Raw genomic sequence first — 13358 nt, 5'->3', positions numbered from 1 at the left:
TTATCCTCTGTTTCAAAAATGTAATTGAAAATAACCAATATTTAAAAGAAAATAATCTGAACTCTTTCTCCCTCATCTCCTCTTTCTATAGTTGCTTTGTTCCCATTATTGTCTGGGTAGAAAAATACACTGATATCAGGCTGTAATCTCAAAAGTCATTTATTTTTCATCTTTCATGTGTTGTCATCATCCTCAGACTCAGATGCATCAGAAAGTGAAGCGAGCAGTTGCTGAATGCATTCTGTGCCTTGGTACATCACTTTGCTTTTGTTGCATTGCTTTTGCATTTCTTTCATCTTCCTGCCATCCTTTCTCACACGCTCTTCCTTATTCATGTGCATGTCAGAGAAAAAGAGGATCTGACCACTTTCATTAAGGTCTGCTGTCGACAGCTGAGACACACACACACACACACACACACACTTCATCTCTTCTATAGAATTCCTCAGATGCGCTTTTGTCCTCCTTTTCTTCTCTTTGCTTTTTAGCACCTTTCCTTTTCGGTTGTTCGGCTGTCATTTTTCGGTTGTTTTCGACTCAGTAAATGACTCTGGGGTTTTCCTCTAAACAAAAACAGCAGACTGGACATGCTAAAAACATTCAAAGTCTCAGCTGGTTTTAAACTACATATAGTCTGTCACGGCATGCTGTTCTTCATCACCACTTGGGCAGGGTTTTTATATGAGATGTCCCGAGTCAGTCATAAGTTGAAATCAACACTTATCCAGCCATATTTTAATGGATCATTATGGGATAAAGTAAAGCTGAGCCAAATCCAATTCTTTTCTCTGTAAGATCTACAATCTGAACTGCTTTTTATCATTAGAGTCTAAGGTCATACAGTAGTACAGTAGCACAGCAGTACAGGAGCACAGGTAGAGGCCAGCAGCCTTCTCTGTGGTATTGCATGTTGTAGGCTAATTTAACCCTACCTACCTACCTTACCAGTAACACAATAAGACATTCCCGGTTAAATAAAGGTTAATTATTCAAATTATAACATTTCTTTTCATTTATTTATTGTCATTCATTTTATTCATTAATTCATTATCATTTATCTCATCCATTTAAAAAAAGCTAGTACTCATAGCTGCAATTCTCCCAACCTGCACAGAATTGAAAACTGGGTTTCTTCTAAAAATATCTAATGTTGAATCTAATGGTCTTAGGGAGTTCTTGGAGCACTGTCCACTCACCTTGTTTGGCGAAGTCAGAGTAGCTATGTAGGTGAGAGCTTGGTTAATGATTTGGGCTTCCGTGATTAGTGATCATCAGTTGAACAAGGTAAACTGTGTCCCAACATTGGTTATGATACTGCTTACATTTTTTAAATTAACTTCTTTTAAATCCTGTTTTAGTTCTTCTGACTCATTCAGGCTGTTTGTATTTTTGCGGAGGTAATCAACACTAACTTTGAGGTAACATTTGTGTTTTGTGAGCCAAAATACAAAATTCTTTGATGCTTCGTCCAAGTCAGGCGTGAGTTTAGTCATGGATTTATTCAGGCAACCGTTTGGAAAGGATGACACAAAGTTCAAAACCAGCTACAGATAGAATGAGAATTGTTAAACAATGTTTGGCAACACCTTAGAATTTGTCAGCAGACAGCAAAGTTGAAGAACCCTGACTGCTGTGGCTGAACGCATACTGAATTAAGCTTTGAAATGGCTAGTGATAAATGCTTCATGCCACGCAGGTCTCTGTTTTTGATTGTTGGTGAATTGAGGCTGTTTCATGTCTTTCATAGCAGAGATCACTCAGGGTTTCTAATATCCTATCTGTGAAACTAAACTTAGGTATTTTATAAATTAATTTTATCCTCACTGTTTATCCTGCAGCAGCAACCTGTACAGATAGTCGTGTTCTTGTTGGGAATCAGCCAGTGATGTGTATTTGCTTGTAAAGGTGAACTCTTTGTAAGAGCATTGCACAAATTTAATTGGCCTCTGAACGCACATCCAATTAATTTAACAATGTCACTGATATTAAAGGATACCAGTCCAAACCGGGTGTTATGAACTGGCAAGCTGTATCTTTCGTGTTGAAGCTTGGCTGTTAGTTAGTTGATGTTGCACATAAACACGTGCGGTATATCTGTGTCTCTGAAGATTTGATGTCTCTCTGATTGAATTAATCCAGATTGAATTAACTCGTTATTTTTTTTAGTCTCTCCATCCACGTTGATCCAGACAGAGAGTTATTCTTTGCTTGTGTGTGTGTGTGTTTGTGTTTATGAGGGGATGATGTGTGTATTCGTGTGTGTTTTCGTTTTTTTTTCTTCTTTTCTTTCTTATAATTGAAGCTGGCACAGACAGAGACCTTCTGACCTCATAAATTTCAAACATAATTCCAGCTTTGATAGCTCTATTAAACCAATCTCAGTTGCCGGCTCATTCAAACTCTCTAAAGCCCTGATGCCAGCTTCTTATCATTCATACGCTGTTAAACCTTCTTTTCCCGTTAGTATCACTTCATTATACAACAACATCATAGAGTTGCTTCTTTCTGTACTTCTCTATATAAATGTTTAATTGCTAGACTATAACACTAATGATTAATGAAGACTTCAGCTCTGTTGTACATTTAAATCAAAGTGCACTCAGCTTTACTTAATTCCACACTTCGTTTGACCTTGAAGCACCACATTTGGAATAAAACAGCTCAACAGAATGGAATGAAGATAGTAGCAGTAAAAAATTTCAAGTACTCATGCAGCTTAAACAGCTGGGATAGCAATTATCAAATAACTTGGATGTATATTGGTAGATATGTTTTATAGATGGTGACTTTTATTCTTTTTTGGTTTTTTAGATATATATATATATAAAAATTGTGCTTTGCATCTCTCCCGACCTTTGATCCCATCTTACTCTGCAAGGACTGAAATGCCATTTGTTCAAGACATGAAATCTTTGAGGATGAATCCTTATACCTCCTTATACCTCTTTTTCGCCATGGTGTTGCCGTTTGTAGTTCAAAGTCAAGAGCTTAATAACTAATAATAAAGTCCCCAATGAAGATATCAGAGCCTTAGTTAATTAAGGCCTTGAGTCACATTTACTTTCCCTAATTTGTAGCATTTGTAATTTTTGATCTTGATTCAGTTATTTTATACTAGTGCTAGCCAAACGCTCAATCAAACAGGACTAGCATTGGTTGATTTGCTTTGTTTACTACAGAGGGCTGCAGTCACCTGTAGTTTGCACAGTTATATGCTTTTGTGTGCAAACCGATTCACTTTTGGATCCGTTTGCAGCAACCCTCATTGGTTCATTTGACTGCATGACTAACTTAACAGTCAACTCCAAACCGTTTTTTGTTTTTCATTTTCACTTAATTTTTCAGGTTCAGGTTCAGCAGTGATTCTAATTCTAATGTAATAGAGTTTTAAGTTAATTCTAAATCTGTCCCTTTTTACTGTGAAGCACTCGTTTTATCTGTTTCATAATAAGCACAACCATTGCCTTCACAGCATTGCTGTGTTTCCCCTTCTTAAAAGCTGAAGCTAGGAGCTGTTTGGTGCAGTCTGAGTAAAAATGAATGAAAGAGAGCCTAGCCCAGACTCACAAGGTGAGCGTGTGAAAGGATTATGAACAGTTTGTGCTTTTGACTCTTGGCTTTGAGACTTTGTTGCTTGCCCCAAGGTACTGTGCTAGTCTGCTGTTGCTGGGGGGGCTCTCTTCGTCCCTGTCTGCAGAAATCTTGCAGTGAAGGCAGGCTTGTGCATGACTGACTTAGCAGTCAACTCCAAACTGTTTTTTGTGTTTTTCATTTGAATAATATTTTCTTTCCTTCCTGCTTTATGTATGATTTGACTGGTGTATGTCCAGTAAGGTGGTCATTTCTGGCTAATTTTTCCCTTTTATAGCACTAAGTCCAAATATACCCCTCCTTACCCTCATTAGGTGTAACAGAAGTGTACTGAGTCTACCCTTCTGTTAGTAAATCACAAAGTGTATTTGTTTGAGCCATGCCACACTAACTACAGCACAGATGGTTAGCTAATGCTCTTCCAACCTGATGGCCACTTTCCGTTTGTTAATGTGAGGACATCCATCTGGTATGTTAGAGTTTACCCGTAATTGCACTGTTCTGCTGACTTTGTCTCACAGTTAAACACACTTTTGGAAACAGCACATCCACTTCTGCCAGCACACTGCTCTGTCAAGACTTTTATTCTGTTGTGTCTTGCCCTGTCTCTTTAAACACACTGATAAAAGGTGCCATAGGGAAGACGGTGAAATGAGACAGCTTTCTGGGTCCAGACATTCTCATCTCCTTTCTTCTCCATTCTCTCCTGAGGCTGGCTGGCTGCAGCACCTGTTGCGTGTCTTGACCTAATGCTGCATACCTCGCCGTCAGCTTTGAGCAGGAAGAGAAGAAAAGAAGTGATATTAAAAAGAAAAGAAAGGGGAAAAGAGCCAGGAGCTGTCAGATAGTGGCACACCTGGCCTGTCAGAGCAGGTAGGAAGTATACATACATGTGGAGGGTTAGATATGAAGCTGCCAGATATTAAATAAACAACATATCATCTTTTAGTCACAAATCTACTTAGAGGGGACTAATTATTCATCATCATCATCAACAACTTTGCCACAGTCTTTATTCCTGGACTTTACTAGACCAGCTTTTCATGATTAAGACTTCAAAATGATTCATCTTCTTAGTTCATCCCTTGTAATAAGCTTTTTTGAGTTTCCTTTCCCGTCCCCAGTTATAATCTGATTGGCTGCCTCTCACAAACACAAAGTTTGAACATCAGGTTTTGTAGGTTTTCTGTGCCTGAGATGACCATAACAGCGATGTCCTCTCTGTATTACATCACATAGAGCCAAGAACAGAAATAGCTGTCTGAAACAGAGTTTTAGGAGCAGTCCAAATCCTGAGCTTTTGGCTCACAGGGATTACTTGGACTTTATTTGAAACTCTGGCCATGTTTCATATGAACATCCACCAGTGTTGCAGGATATAACAGAAAAATCAAAAGCATAATATGTCCGCTAAACCATGATATCATTCTACATCTGCAAACACACATGCAGATGCAGAACACTTTGTAGTGCTTTAATACAGATGACTCCAGTTTACACGAACTCTTATCTGCTAAACTCTTAGCAGATAAGAGAGATGAAACATGATGAATTCGCTGTTCTCTAAATACCCCCCTTTGTGCGTTGTGCTAAAAGATGACTCACTTTGTATTGCTGTCCTCTAGTAGGTGAATACCACAAAATTATTTAGTTTCATTTGGATATATTGCAGACAGGTTGATAGGATTGGGCAGTAGGGGTGGGCCATATCATACCTTTCACGGTAATACTGGTACAATGTTAGGCAATGATAAGAAAATGAAATATCGCAACAGAATATGGGTAAAATGCGCATGCGCAGTGCCTTTGTTTTCGTACACACATCTCAGAAAAAGCATGGCAGCGACAGAGAAAAGGGCGAAAGCGGATCGTTGAATGAAACAGATGAACCAGAACTGGTTTGTAAAAATTGTGCAACTTCAGTGGTGTGAAGTGGTTTGGTTTTCATCCGCCAGATACCCACCAAAGCACAATTTTTTGTAGAACAAGCAAGCATGCCGTCGTAGTGAAGGGAGGAAACACCGCAAGCCTATTTCATCATTTGAAGCAGAAGCACTTGTTGGAGTACAACAAAGCTGCTAAAGCATGTGAAAAGGCGTCCGCTTCAACTAGCGTGGTGGTGAGACCAAAGAAGCGGACTCAACAAACAATCGGCGTACTTTAAACAGCTGCACGCCTTATGACAAAAGCAGCAAATGCTGGGGGGAACTAACTAATGAACTAAACTAATATAAATAGCTGCTTGGTTTTTTTTGCACTAATAAAGTTGTGGAGTTGTAAAGCATTTTGTCTTGCGTCAATTATAGCGTCAGTCATATCGTTTCGCAAATCTTCAAATATATATCGTGATAAATATTTTTGGCCATATTGCCCTGCCCTATTGGGCAGCATATCTTCAATATATCTTCTGAACGTTTTATTGATGCTTGCAGGCAACGGCATTTATAAGTGTAAATAAATAAAGGGCCAGTCTTTTCCAATGACCGACTTTCAGTGATGACACAATGATATGAAATGATAATCTACTGACACAAGGTGCCACAGCAGTATTGCAGTGCAATAGTAATGACACAGCATTACAGCAGGGTCGGGGGGAATTTACGCAAATTTGCACAGGCTAGTAAATCTAGTAGTAGGGACTTGCATCAGGGAAAAAAGGCTCAGTAATTCTAGTGTTAAAAATATTTTAATTGGATGGAAATCAGTCATTTTCATCCACTGTTTACTTTTCCTGTTCTAAGAAGTGCATTTACGAGAATAGCTAGCAATGCTTGTTAGAGTCATTTCTTTACATCTGTGCCGCACATCACCAGAGGCTAGCATCTCCTCCTTCATAGCCTGGTTTGACTTGACAAGGTGTTGAACATGTTTGTTGTTTCCATATTTTGAAAGGGTCTATTCTTTATCAGATGATGTTGAAGTTTTGAAAAACAAAAGCCTGAGCCGATAGCAGCATACCTAAGGAATGGTTCAGGGTAATTTAAAACGTCATCACAAGGGAAAATTTGAAGTTTCCTCAGGAGACTGAAATATCTCTAAACTGCTTTCACTGCTTCCCACCATGCTTTAATGCATTAAATCCACGTTGCACGCTGCTTTGTGCCTGCACCTGGTGACCTGTTTTGAATCTACGGGAGCTATGCGTACCTGAACTCTGGTAACCGTGGACACCAGTTTCATTTCATTTGTAGTGGAGAGAGAAACTACTGGCCCTAGGGCTGCTGTCAAAGCAGCGGAGGAAGAAGAGTGGAGCCAGACAAAGAGGCAGGACTGCAGACACAAATAACCTGTCAGAGAAAAAAGAAAACTGGGAAGATAACAAGTGTAAAATATCTTTAGCTTGGCAGTAATAGTGTCATTTTTCTCTTTGAAAGCACAAACAAAACGCTACATTGAGTTAGACTCTATAACCTCAGGTCTTTAGGGGTTTGTGATTCTTATCGCGGCAGAAAAGGCTTACATACGCATGTGAGTGTGTGTGTGCGCGGCTTCTCACCACTCTGCATATTTATTCATTGTGTTTTTCCAGTTCTTTCTTTCAAAGTATTTATTCTGTGGTTCAAAGTGCATGACAGCAGTCAAATGTACAGCCAACCACATCACGTGACTCATGCAGTGAGTTTTCCCTCCCCTCTCATTCTAAACATTTAAAAAGTCTGGCTCTGTGCATCTTTGTATGCTATAGAGAGGTGCTGAAGGCAACAGCACACTCCACTGTTGACATATTCACATCAAGCTATGCTAAGCTGCACACGAATGGACACTGATTAGCAAATCTCAGCCAAAACAACTGCTAACGCAGAGGAGTGTGTGTGTGTGTGTGTGGGGGGGGGGGCTGTAGTATTGCATATGGAATGTTATCACCTTGTGTCTTCAATGCAAGGTCATAATTTGAGCTATAGTTTGAAACACAAAGTTTAAAGTCACTGCAGATCCAGGTTGATTGTATTAAATAAGAATCCTGTAAACTGTATGCTGTTAGCAGTTAAAAATTTGTCTTGATGGTGGCAGTGTCATGTGAGTCTTACAGTGGCTAAAATGAAACACAATGATAAAGACATTTTTCAGCTTGACCTACTGCCTGCCACAATAACAGGATGGCACTTGTGACTACTATACTGCTTGTCTTTGGTGGGGGAGTTGTCACTGATGAGTTAATGCAGGCTGTTGGTGGGATATTTCATTGGACTACAATGAAAACACATTAGAAATTATTATTATTAGGAAACACTATGTGCATAAGAAGAAAGTACAATTTTAAACTGACCAAAATGTATTGTGTTTGTATTATGTGTGAAGTGCATTAAAAGAGTAATGGCTTACTTGACTAGAAACAGTAAGAGTATTTTCACTTAGTGGCACACTCACTGCAAATGATTATCTCTCTCAGTTCCCGGTTTGGTTTTTTATAGTCTGAAGTCTACTGTCGGTATCACACTGAGCACTTTTTCACAGACTTAATTTCTCAAAGCAGCAGGCAACTTTTTTCTGTGAAAAAACTTCAAACGGCCACTGTACAGTACACAACCTGCTCAGCACAGCAGACAGACTGAAGAATTAGGAAGGAAAAAGAGCCACATACTTTCTTCAGTAGCGGAAGAAGACCAAGGTGGAACTAAATTAAAAATCAATGTTGAACTTGAATAAAGTTCATTTATATGGTACTATAAAGGTATCATATTAGATTTAATAGTTAAGTATTATAATCAAATTCAGTCATTAGCTGAAAAACTGACTTTGTGCAGTTTAGCTTCATAAATTGTATACAGGAGTGGGGATGGGAACTGGGAACGTCACTTATTAATTTGATTCTCAATGGATTGTCACTGGCTCCACTTTGAGAGTCACCACCATCACTAAGCAGCACATCAATGACGACACGGCATGTAATAAATCTGCATGAATGTAATGTCTAATGTTGGGGTTGTTACTCAAAAAACTAATGTATTACACAGAACACTTTCCTAAAAAATTATGTCGTACTTTACTGAAACCCGAAACACACTGTCTCATAATTACCATTTGACAATATAAACCTATAGGCTACAGTTACACACATCATTACAAATCCTTATCCTAATGAGGACACGTGTGATCTTTCTCTTTAGTATTTAGGGTAAGAACACAAAGCCGACAGCACAAATCAAAGATGAAAACGAGCACAAAGAGACTTTAAAGTAAAGTGATTTTACTTAAGAAAAATGTACAGTTAGAAACAGTGGCTGCTTTGGTTACCTGTTTAAGTTCAGGGTCTGGCTGCTGCTGGGGTCAGCAGACACTCAGTTTTATCATCACTCTGTGTAGGTGCTTGCAAAGAGCTGAAGTTGTTGTAGCAGCAAATTGCATTTGTCTTCTGGATGCACTCTCGTCTTTTGACCAAAAAAAAGTTTTGTTTGTTAGCAGGTTAACAGCCACAGTTGTGAAGGTATGTTCACATTTTATGTGATGGTAGATACCAGTGATAGGTTGAACTAAGATGAAAATCCGGCCAAGGTCCCACCAAATTTGAAAATCATCCATCCATCCATCTTCATCCGCTTTATCCGAGGCCGGGTCGCGGGGGCAGCAGCCTAAGCAGAGAGGCCCAGACCTCCCTCTCCCCAGCCACCTCCTCCAGCTTATCCGGGGGAACACCAAGGCGTTCCCAGGCCAGCCGAGAGATATAATCTCTCCAACGTGTCCTGGGTCTGCCCCGGGGCCTCCTCCCAGTGGGACATGCCCGGAACACCTCACCTAGGAGGCGCCCAGGAGGCATCCTTGTCAGATGCCCGAACCACCTCAGCTGGCTCCTTTCGATGTGGAGCAGCAGCGGCTCTACTCTGAGCCCCTCCCGGATGGCCGAACTTCTCACCCTATCTCTAAGGGAGAGGCCAGTCACCCTTCGGAGGAAGCTCATTTCTGCCGCTTGTATCCGCGATCCGCGAATTTGAAAATCAATAAAAACTTTATCCATCCATTCATTCGCTTCTGCTTATCCTTTTTCACGGTCGCGTGGAGTTGGAGTCCTCCCAGCTGTCTTAGAGCGAGTGGCAGGGTACACCCTGGACAGGCCGCCAGTCTGTCGCAGGGCAAACATATAAACACAGACAACCATTTGCACTCACAACCATTTAGAGTTTCCAATTAACATATCCACACCAACTGCATGCCTTTGGACTGTGGGGATAGGTTAAAAACTATATATTACCCATAATATTTTATTGATCGTCTTCAAACTTAAAAATAGACTAGGCCTCGAGGGACCATACCTAGGTACCTAGGTTGGCTAAACATTTGACCTTGACCTTCATTGGTAGTGCCCTAAGGTCAAAGTTGACCTTGAAAAGAATTTCAAGAAACCATATTGAGTAACGTATTAAAGTGCTGTGCAATCTGTCACCCGATAACATCACAATGATGCCATAAAGTTTCGCAAAATCACAGACTACATGAATATATCTTAAAATCTCAAGTTTTTACAGCTTATAGACGCCAAAGATTTCAACCAGTTCTGTGTAAGTTAAAAATAATATAATGCACCATCTTGGTATGTAATGTTTCAAGGTCATACATCTGTATTGTGTATTTAAAAACATCATAGAACATCGGAGTTGAATGAATTTGAACATTTCAGATAAGCTATTTCTGTATTACTTGAGAATTTGTATTAATAGTTAAAATATTATGATTGTGAATTTCTTAATATTTTTTGATATTTTTAAGCTATCTGATAATTGACCAACCAGTTAAAGATTAAACATAAGTGTTTGTGGGACTGCAAATAGCAGTAGCATCTGATTGGTTAAATAAACATTTCAGATAATAAATGGATGGATAAAGGATTAATATGATGCGTGGCTAATGACCAAATACAATACAGCTTTAAGGAGTTTATCTGCATTATTGATTTGGAGCAACTATTTAAACCTCTTTACAATGAAGGTTAAGGTGAGTTTTCAGTCAGAGCAGTCCTGCTCGAAAGTGTCTGAGGCAGGCGAGCCGCAGATTTGCTGTGAAATCCAATCCATTAGCGTGAAATATAAAAAGGCATTAAGAGGTCAGTAAACGCTGCCAGTCTGCTCAGTAATGATCTCATTTATTTAAAGTAATTCAGCAGAGTCTCACACTAATGTTTCAGTGACATTCAATTTCTCCATGTAGCACATTTGATCAATTCTGGACTGAATGTGTGGCTACTATAATATACTGTAGTCTCTTTAACAATGTTAACTACAGCATTAAAAATTGTCTTTGAGCGGTAGATGAATATATCTATATAAGTCTGACACTCCAAGTCTCACACTGGTACTGTTGGATAGTTTGTACAGGTTCTGTCAGCACAGGCAGCCTGATTCAGGCCGTCCAGTCCAGAAAAAGAATAATGGAATCCTTTCACAGGTGGAGGAATCTGGGCATGTTGTTAAGAGGCTTTGAGATGAGGAAGAGATCTCAAGGGTCTGAAACATTCCTTCACCTGAATGCAGAAAAAAATGAAGGTGATGCAAAGGGAGGGAGAGAGCGAGAGAGCAGGCAGGGACAGAGCAGTTATCTGGGTCAACCTGGCAGCATTCACATATGGCTTTACTTACAGGTGGGGGGAAAGTGTGGTATTCAGATGGAGCTGTGTGGTTCATCCAGCAGTTGCAGGAAGTTTTGCTGATGGGAAAAGTGCTGTATGCGTCCTCTGCCACTTAGCTTCTTAATATTTCCACTGGTAGGCCACCCTGTCTGCAGAGGAGCTACCATCCTGTTCTCAAACAATTTTATTTCAAGTTTCAGCTCAGATCTGTCAAATAAAACAAATGCTGCTACAGAGACTTCTTGCAACACAACCCCTTGAAAAATCGGACGATAAATCATTGGAAGGGCCAATTCCAGCTCTATTATTTGAATGTCAGCGTCATGGAGTTATAGTTTTGCTGTTTAAAAGCAAATGGAAGGAGTGCAGTCTACAGTAAATAAAGGGCTAGCACCTCTGCGACAAAATCACTTTGACAGAGCCTTCAGCAAGAACACCACAAGTCGTACTGGGGCAGTGAGAGCACATTGTGAGGAATACGGCTTTTCCATCCTTGCTGGGCACAGGCAATGGGCATGCCACAGCTGTATTGGTCTCAGCTGGATAGGTCCAATGCAATTGTAAGCTACTGGAAAAATGCAGCCGCCTGACACAAGCTTTATATTCTGCTCCTCGCAGATTCATGTTTGTGCAGCATGGACAGGACGTTTCAGTGCTGATGGCTCTATGCTACAAAATTCCAGATTATTCCTCTCACGTAAACTGATGACTCAGAGGTCACTATTCTGATCTCATGCAACCGACCCGAGCTGTGTGCCAACATCAGATTGTTTTTCAGCTTTCCCTTGTAGAGTTTGTTTTCCACATGCCAGGAGAAAGACCCCGCAGGAGCACTGAGCACTCCAGTCTGTTTATTGCAGATGCTATCTTTGATTTTTATGTTCCTTCTCCATTATAATCATTGGTCTCTCAGTCTCCCTCTAACTTCTGTTTCTTTTTATCTGTTTTTGTGTTTGGTTTTGTTTTTTAACCACAGGCCTGGCGAGTGTGGTCCAAACTCTGGTGTGGTCACAAATGGATCCTACTTCTTACCCCTCTTTTCCTTCTCTTCCTCATGATCTTTGTGATGACAGTCACCCTGCCACTCCCTTCACCACCCGCTCACATCGCCTGGAGGTCGTCCCGGGCCCTGAGTTCTACGGGGGAGTTCAGGTCCAGGAACAGGATTGTGGAGCCCCTCCCAGCTGCTGGCTTCCAGCAGCCACTCACTCACATGTACAGCAGGAGCTTGAGAAGCAGCAGTAGAAGAGAGACATCTAAACATTCTGTGCCACTTAAACCTTTCGGGGACGCTGCTGGCAATGACAAAAACAGCATCAAAGAGACACGTCACGCTGACATACAAAGAAATAAACACAAAAGAAAAGGCATTGCCTCCAAGAGAAAAGAGCTGGCAGGTGCCAGCCAGCCAGCCAGTCATCACCATCCCCATCCAGAGTTTATAGACAACAACATGCTGCCAAAGCACAGAATTAAACCAAGCAACCACAGTGCTGTGGCAAAGCAAGCTACACAAACATACATTTATCTTGAAAAGAGTGCTTCAGCAGATCCCATAGAAAGTGAGACAGGAGCTGCAGATAGACAGACAGCCAAATTGAGGTTTAGACACACAAACAGGAATGCAGACAAACAGATACATGGCAGCCATACAAGTGCAAAGATAGCACAACAACACCTGGGTTTAAAAAAACACAAACAACCAACAAAACACAATCTGAAATCAGACAATGTGCAGGCTGTTAAAAAGCCCGCTGGATATTTCATAAAACACCGTAATCTCTCTGAGGATCCCTCAGATGCGAAAAAGATCCCGGGATCACTGGCCAACAGAAAGGCTTTGTCCAAACCAGAGGTCGCTGTGATGGAAGATGACATCGACTGGTGTCAAAGCTTTACAGAGCAGGACTTCCCAGACAGCGACCGCAGGAGGATCAGGGCTGACTTGCACCGCCTTCCCTGGTTCAGCAGGGAAGACATCCAGAAGATGGAGTTCCTCGCTAAGGGCGAGGTGGTTAGCAAGACCAGGATGCCGGGACACGGGCAGGTGCTCCAAGTGGCACTGGATGCTCCAGCAGACCAGCAGGTGTGTTGTATTGCTGACTGTAATTTTAAGTTGAAAACACTTCTCAATGTTAAAAAGCTGTTTCCTACTTTTTTAATCACATAATGCAGACGCCTCACAGACGAGGTGAAAGCAGGTGAAAGA

General features: G+C 40.8%; 1 protein-coding gene across 2 annotated transcripts in view; it reads left to right on the top strand.

Annotated features, from left to right (window-relative positions):
- Window positions 1–13358, top strand: part of gask1a (golgi associated kinase 1A) — an 84710-nt gene that overhangs the window by 26611 nt on the left and 44741 nt on the right. For both annotated transcript variants that reach the window (XM_084942756.1, XM_084942757.1), the window contains exon 2: window positions 12126–13235. In XM_084942756.1, the coding sequence (XP_084798882.1) occupies window positions 12126–13235 (1110 nt within the window). The remainder of the gene's footprint in view (window positions 1–12125; window positions 13236–13358) is intronic.

The sequence above is a fragment of the Perissodus microlepis genome, chromosome 11, assembly GCF_051167445.1.
Source record: "Perissodus microlepis isolate ML-2025 ecotype Zambia chromosome 11, ASM5116744v1, whole genome shotgun sequence".
NCBI lineage: Eukaryota > Metazoa > Chordata > Actinopteri > Cichliformes > Cichlidae > Perissodus > Perissodus microlepis.
The sequence above is the reverse complement of the archived record's forward strand: the minus strand, read 5'-3'. Positions and strand labels throughout refer to the sequence as shown.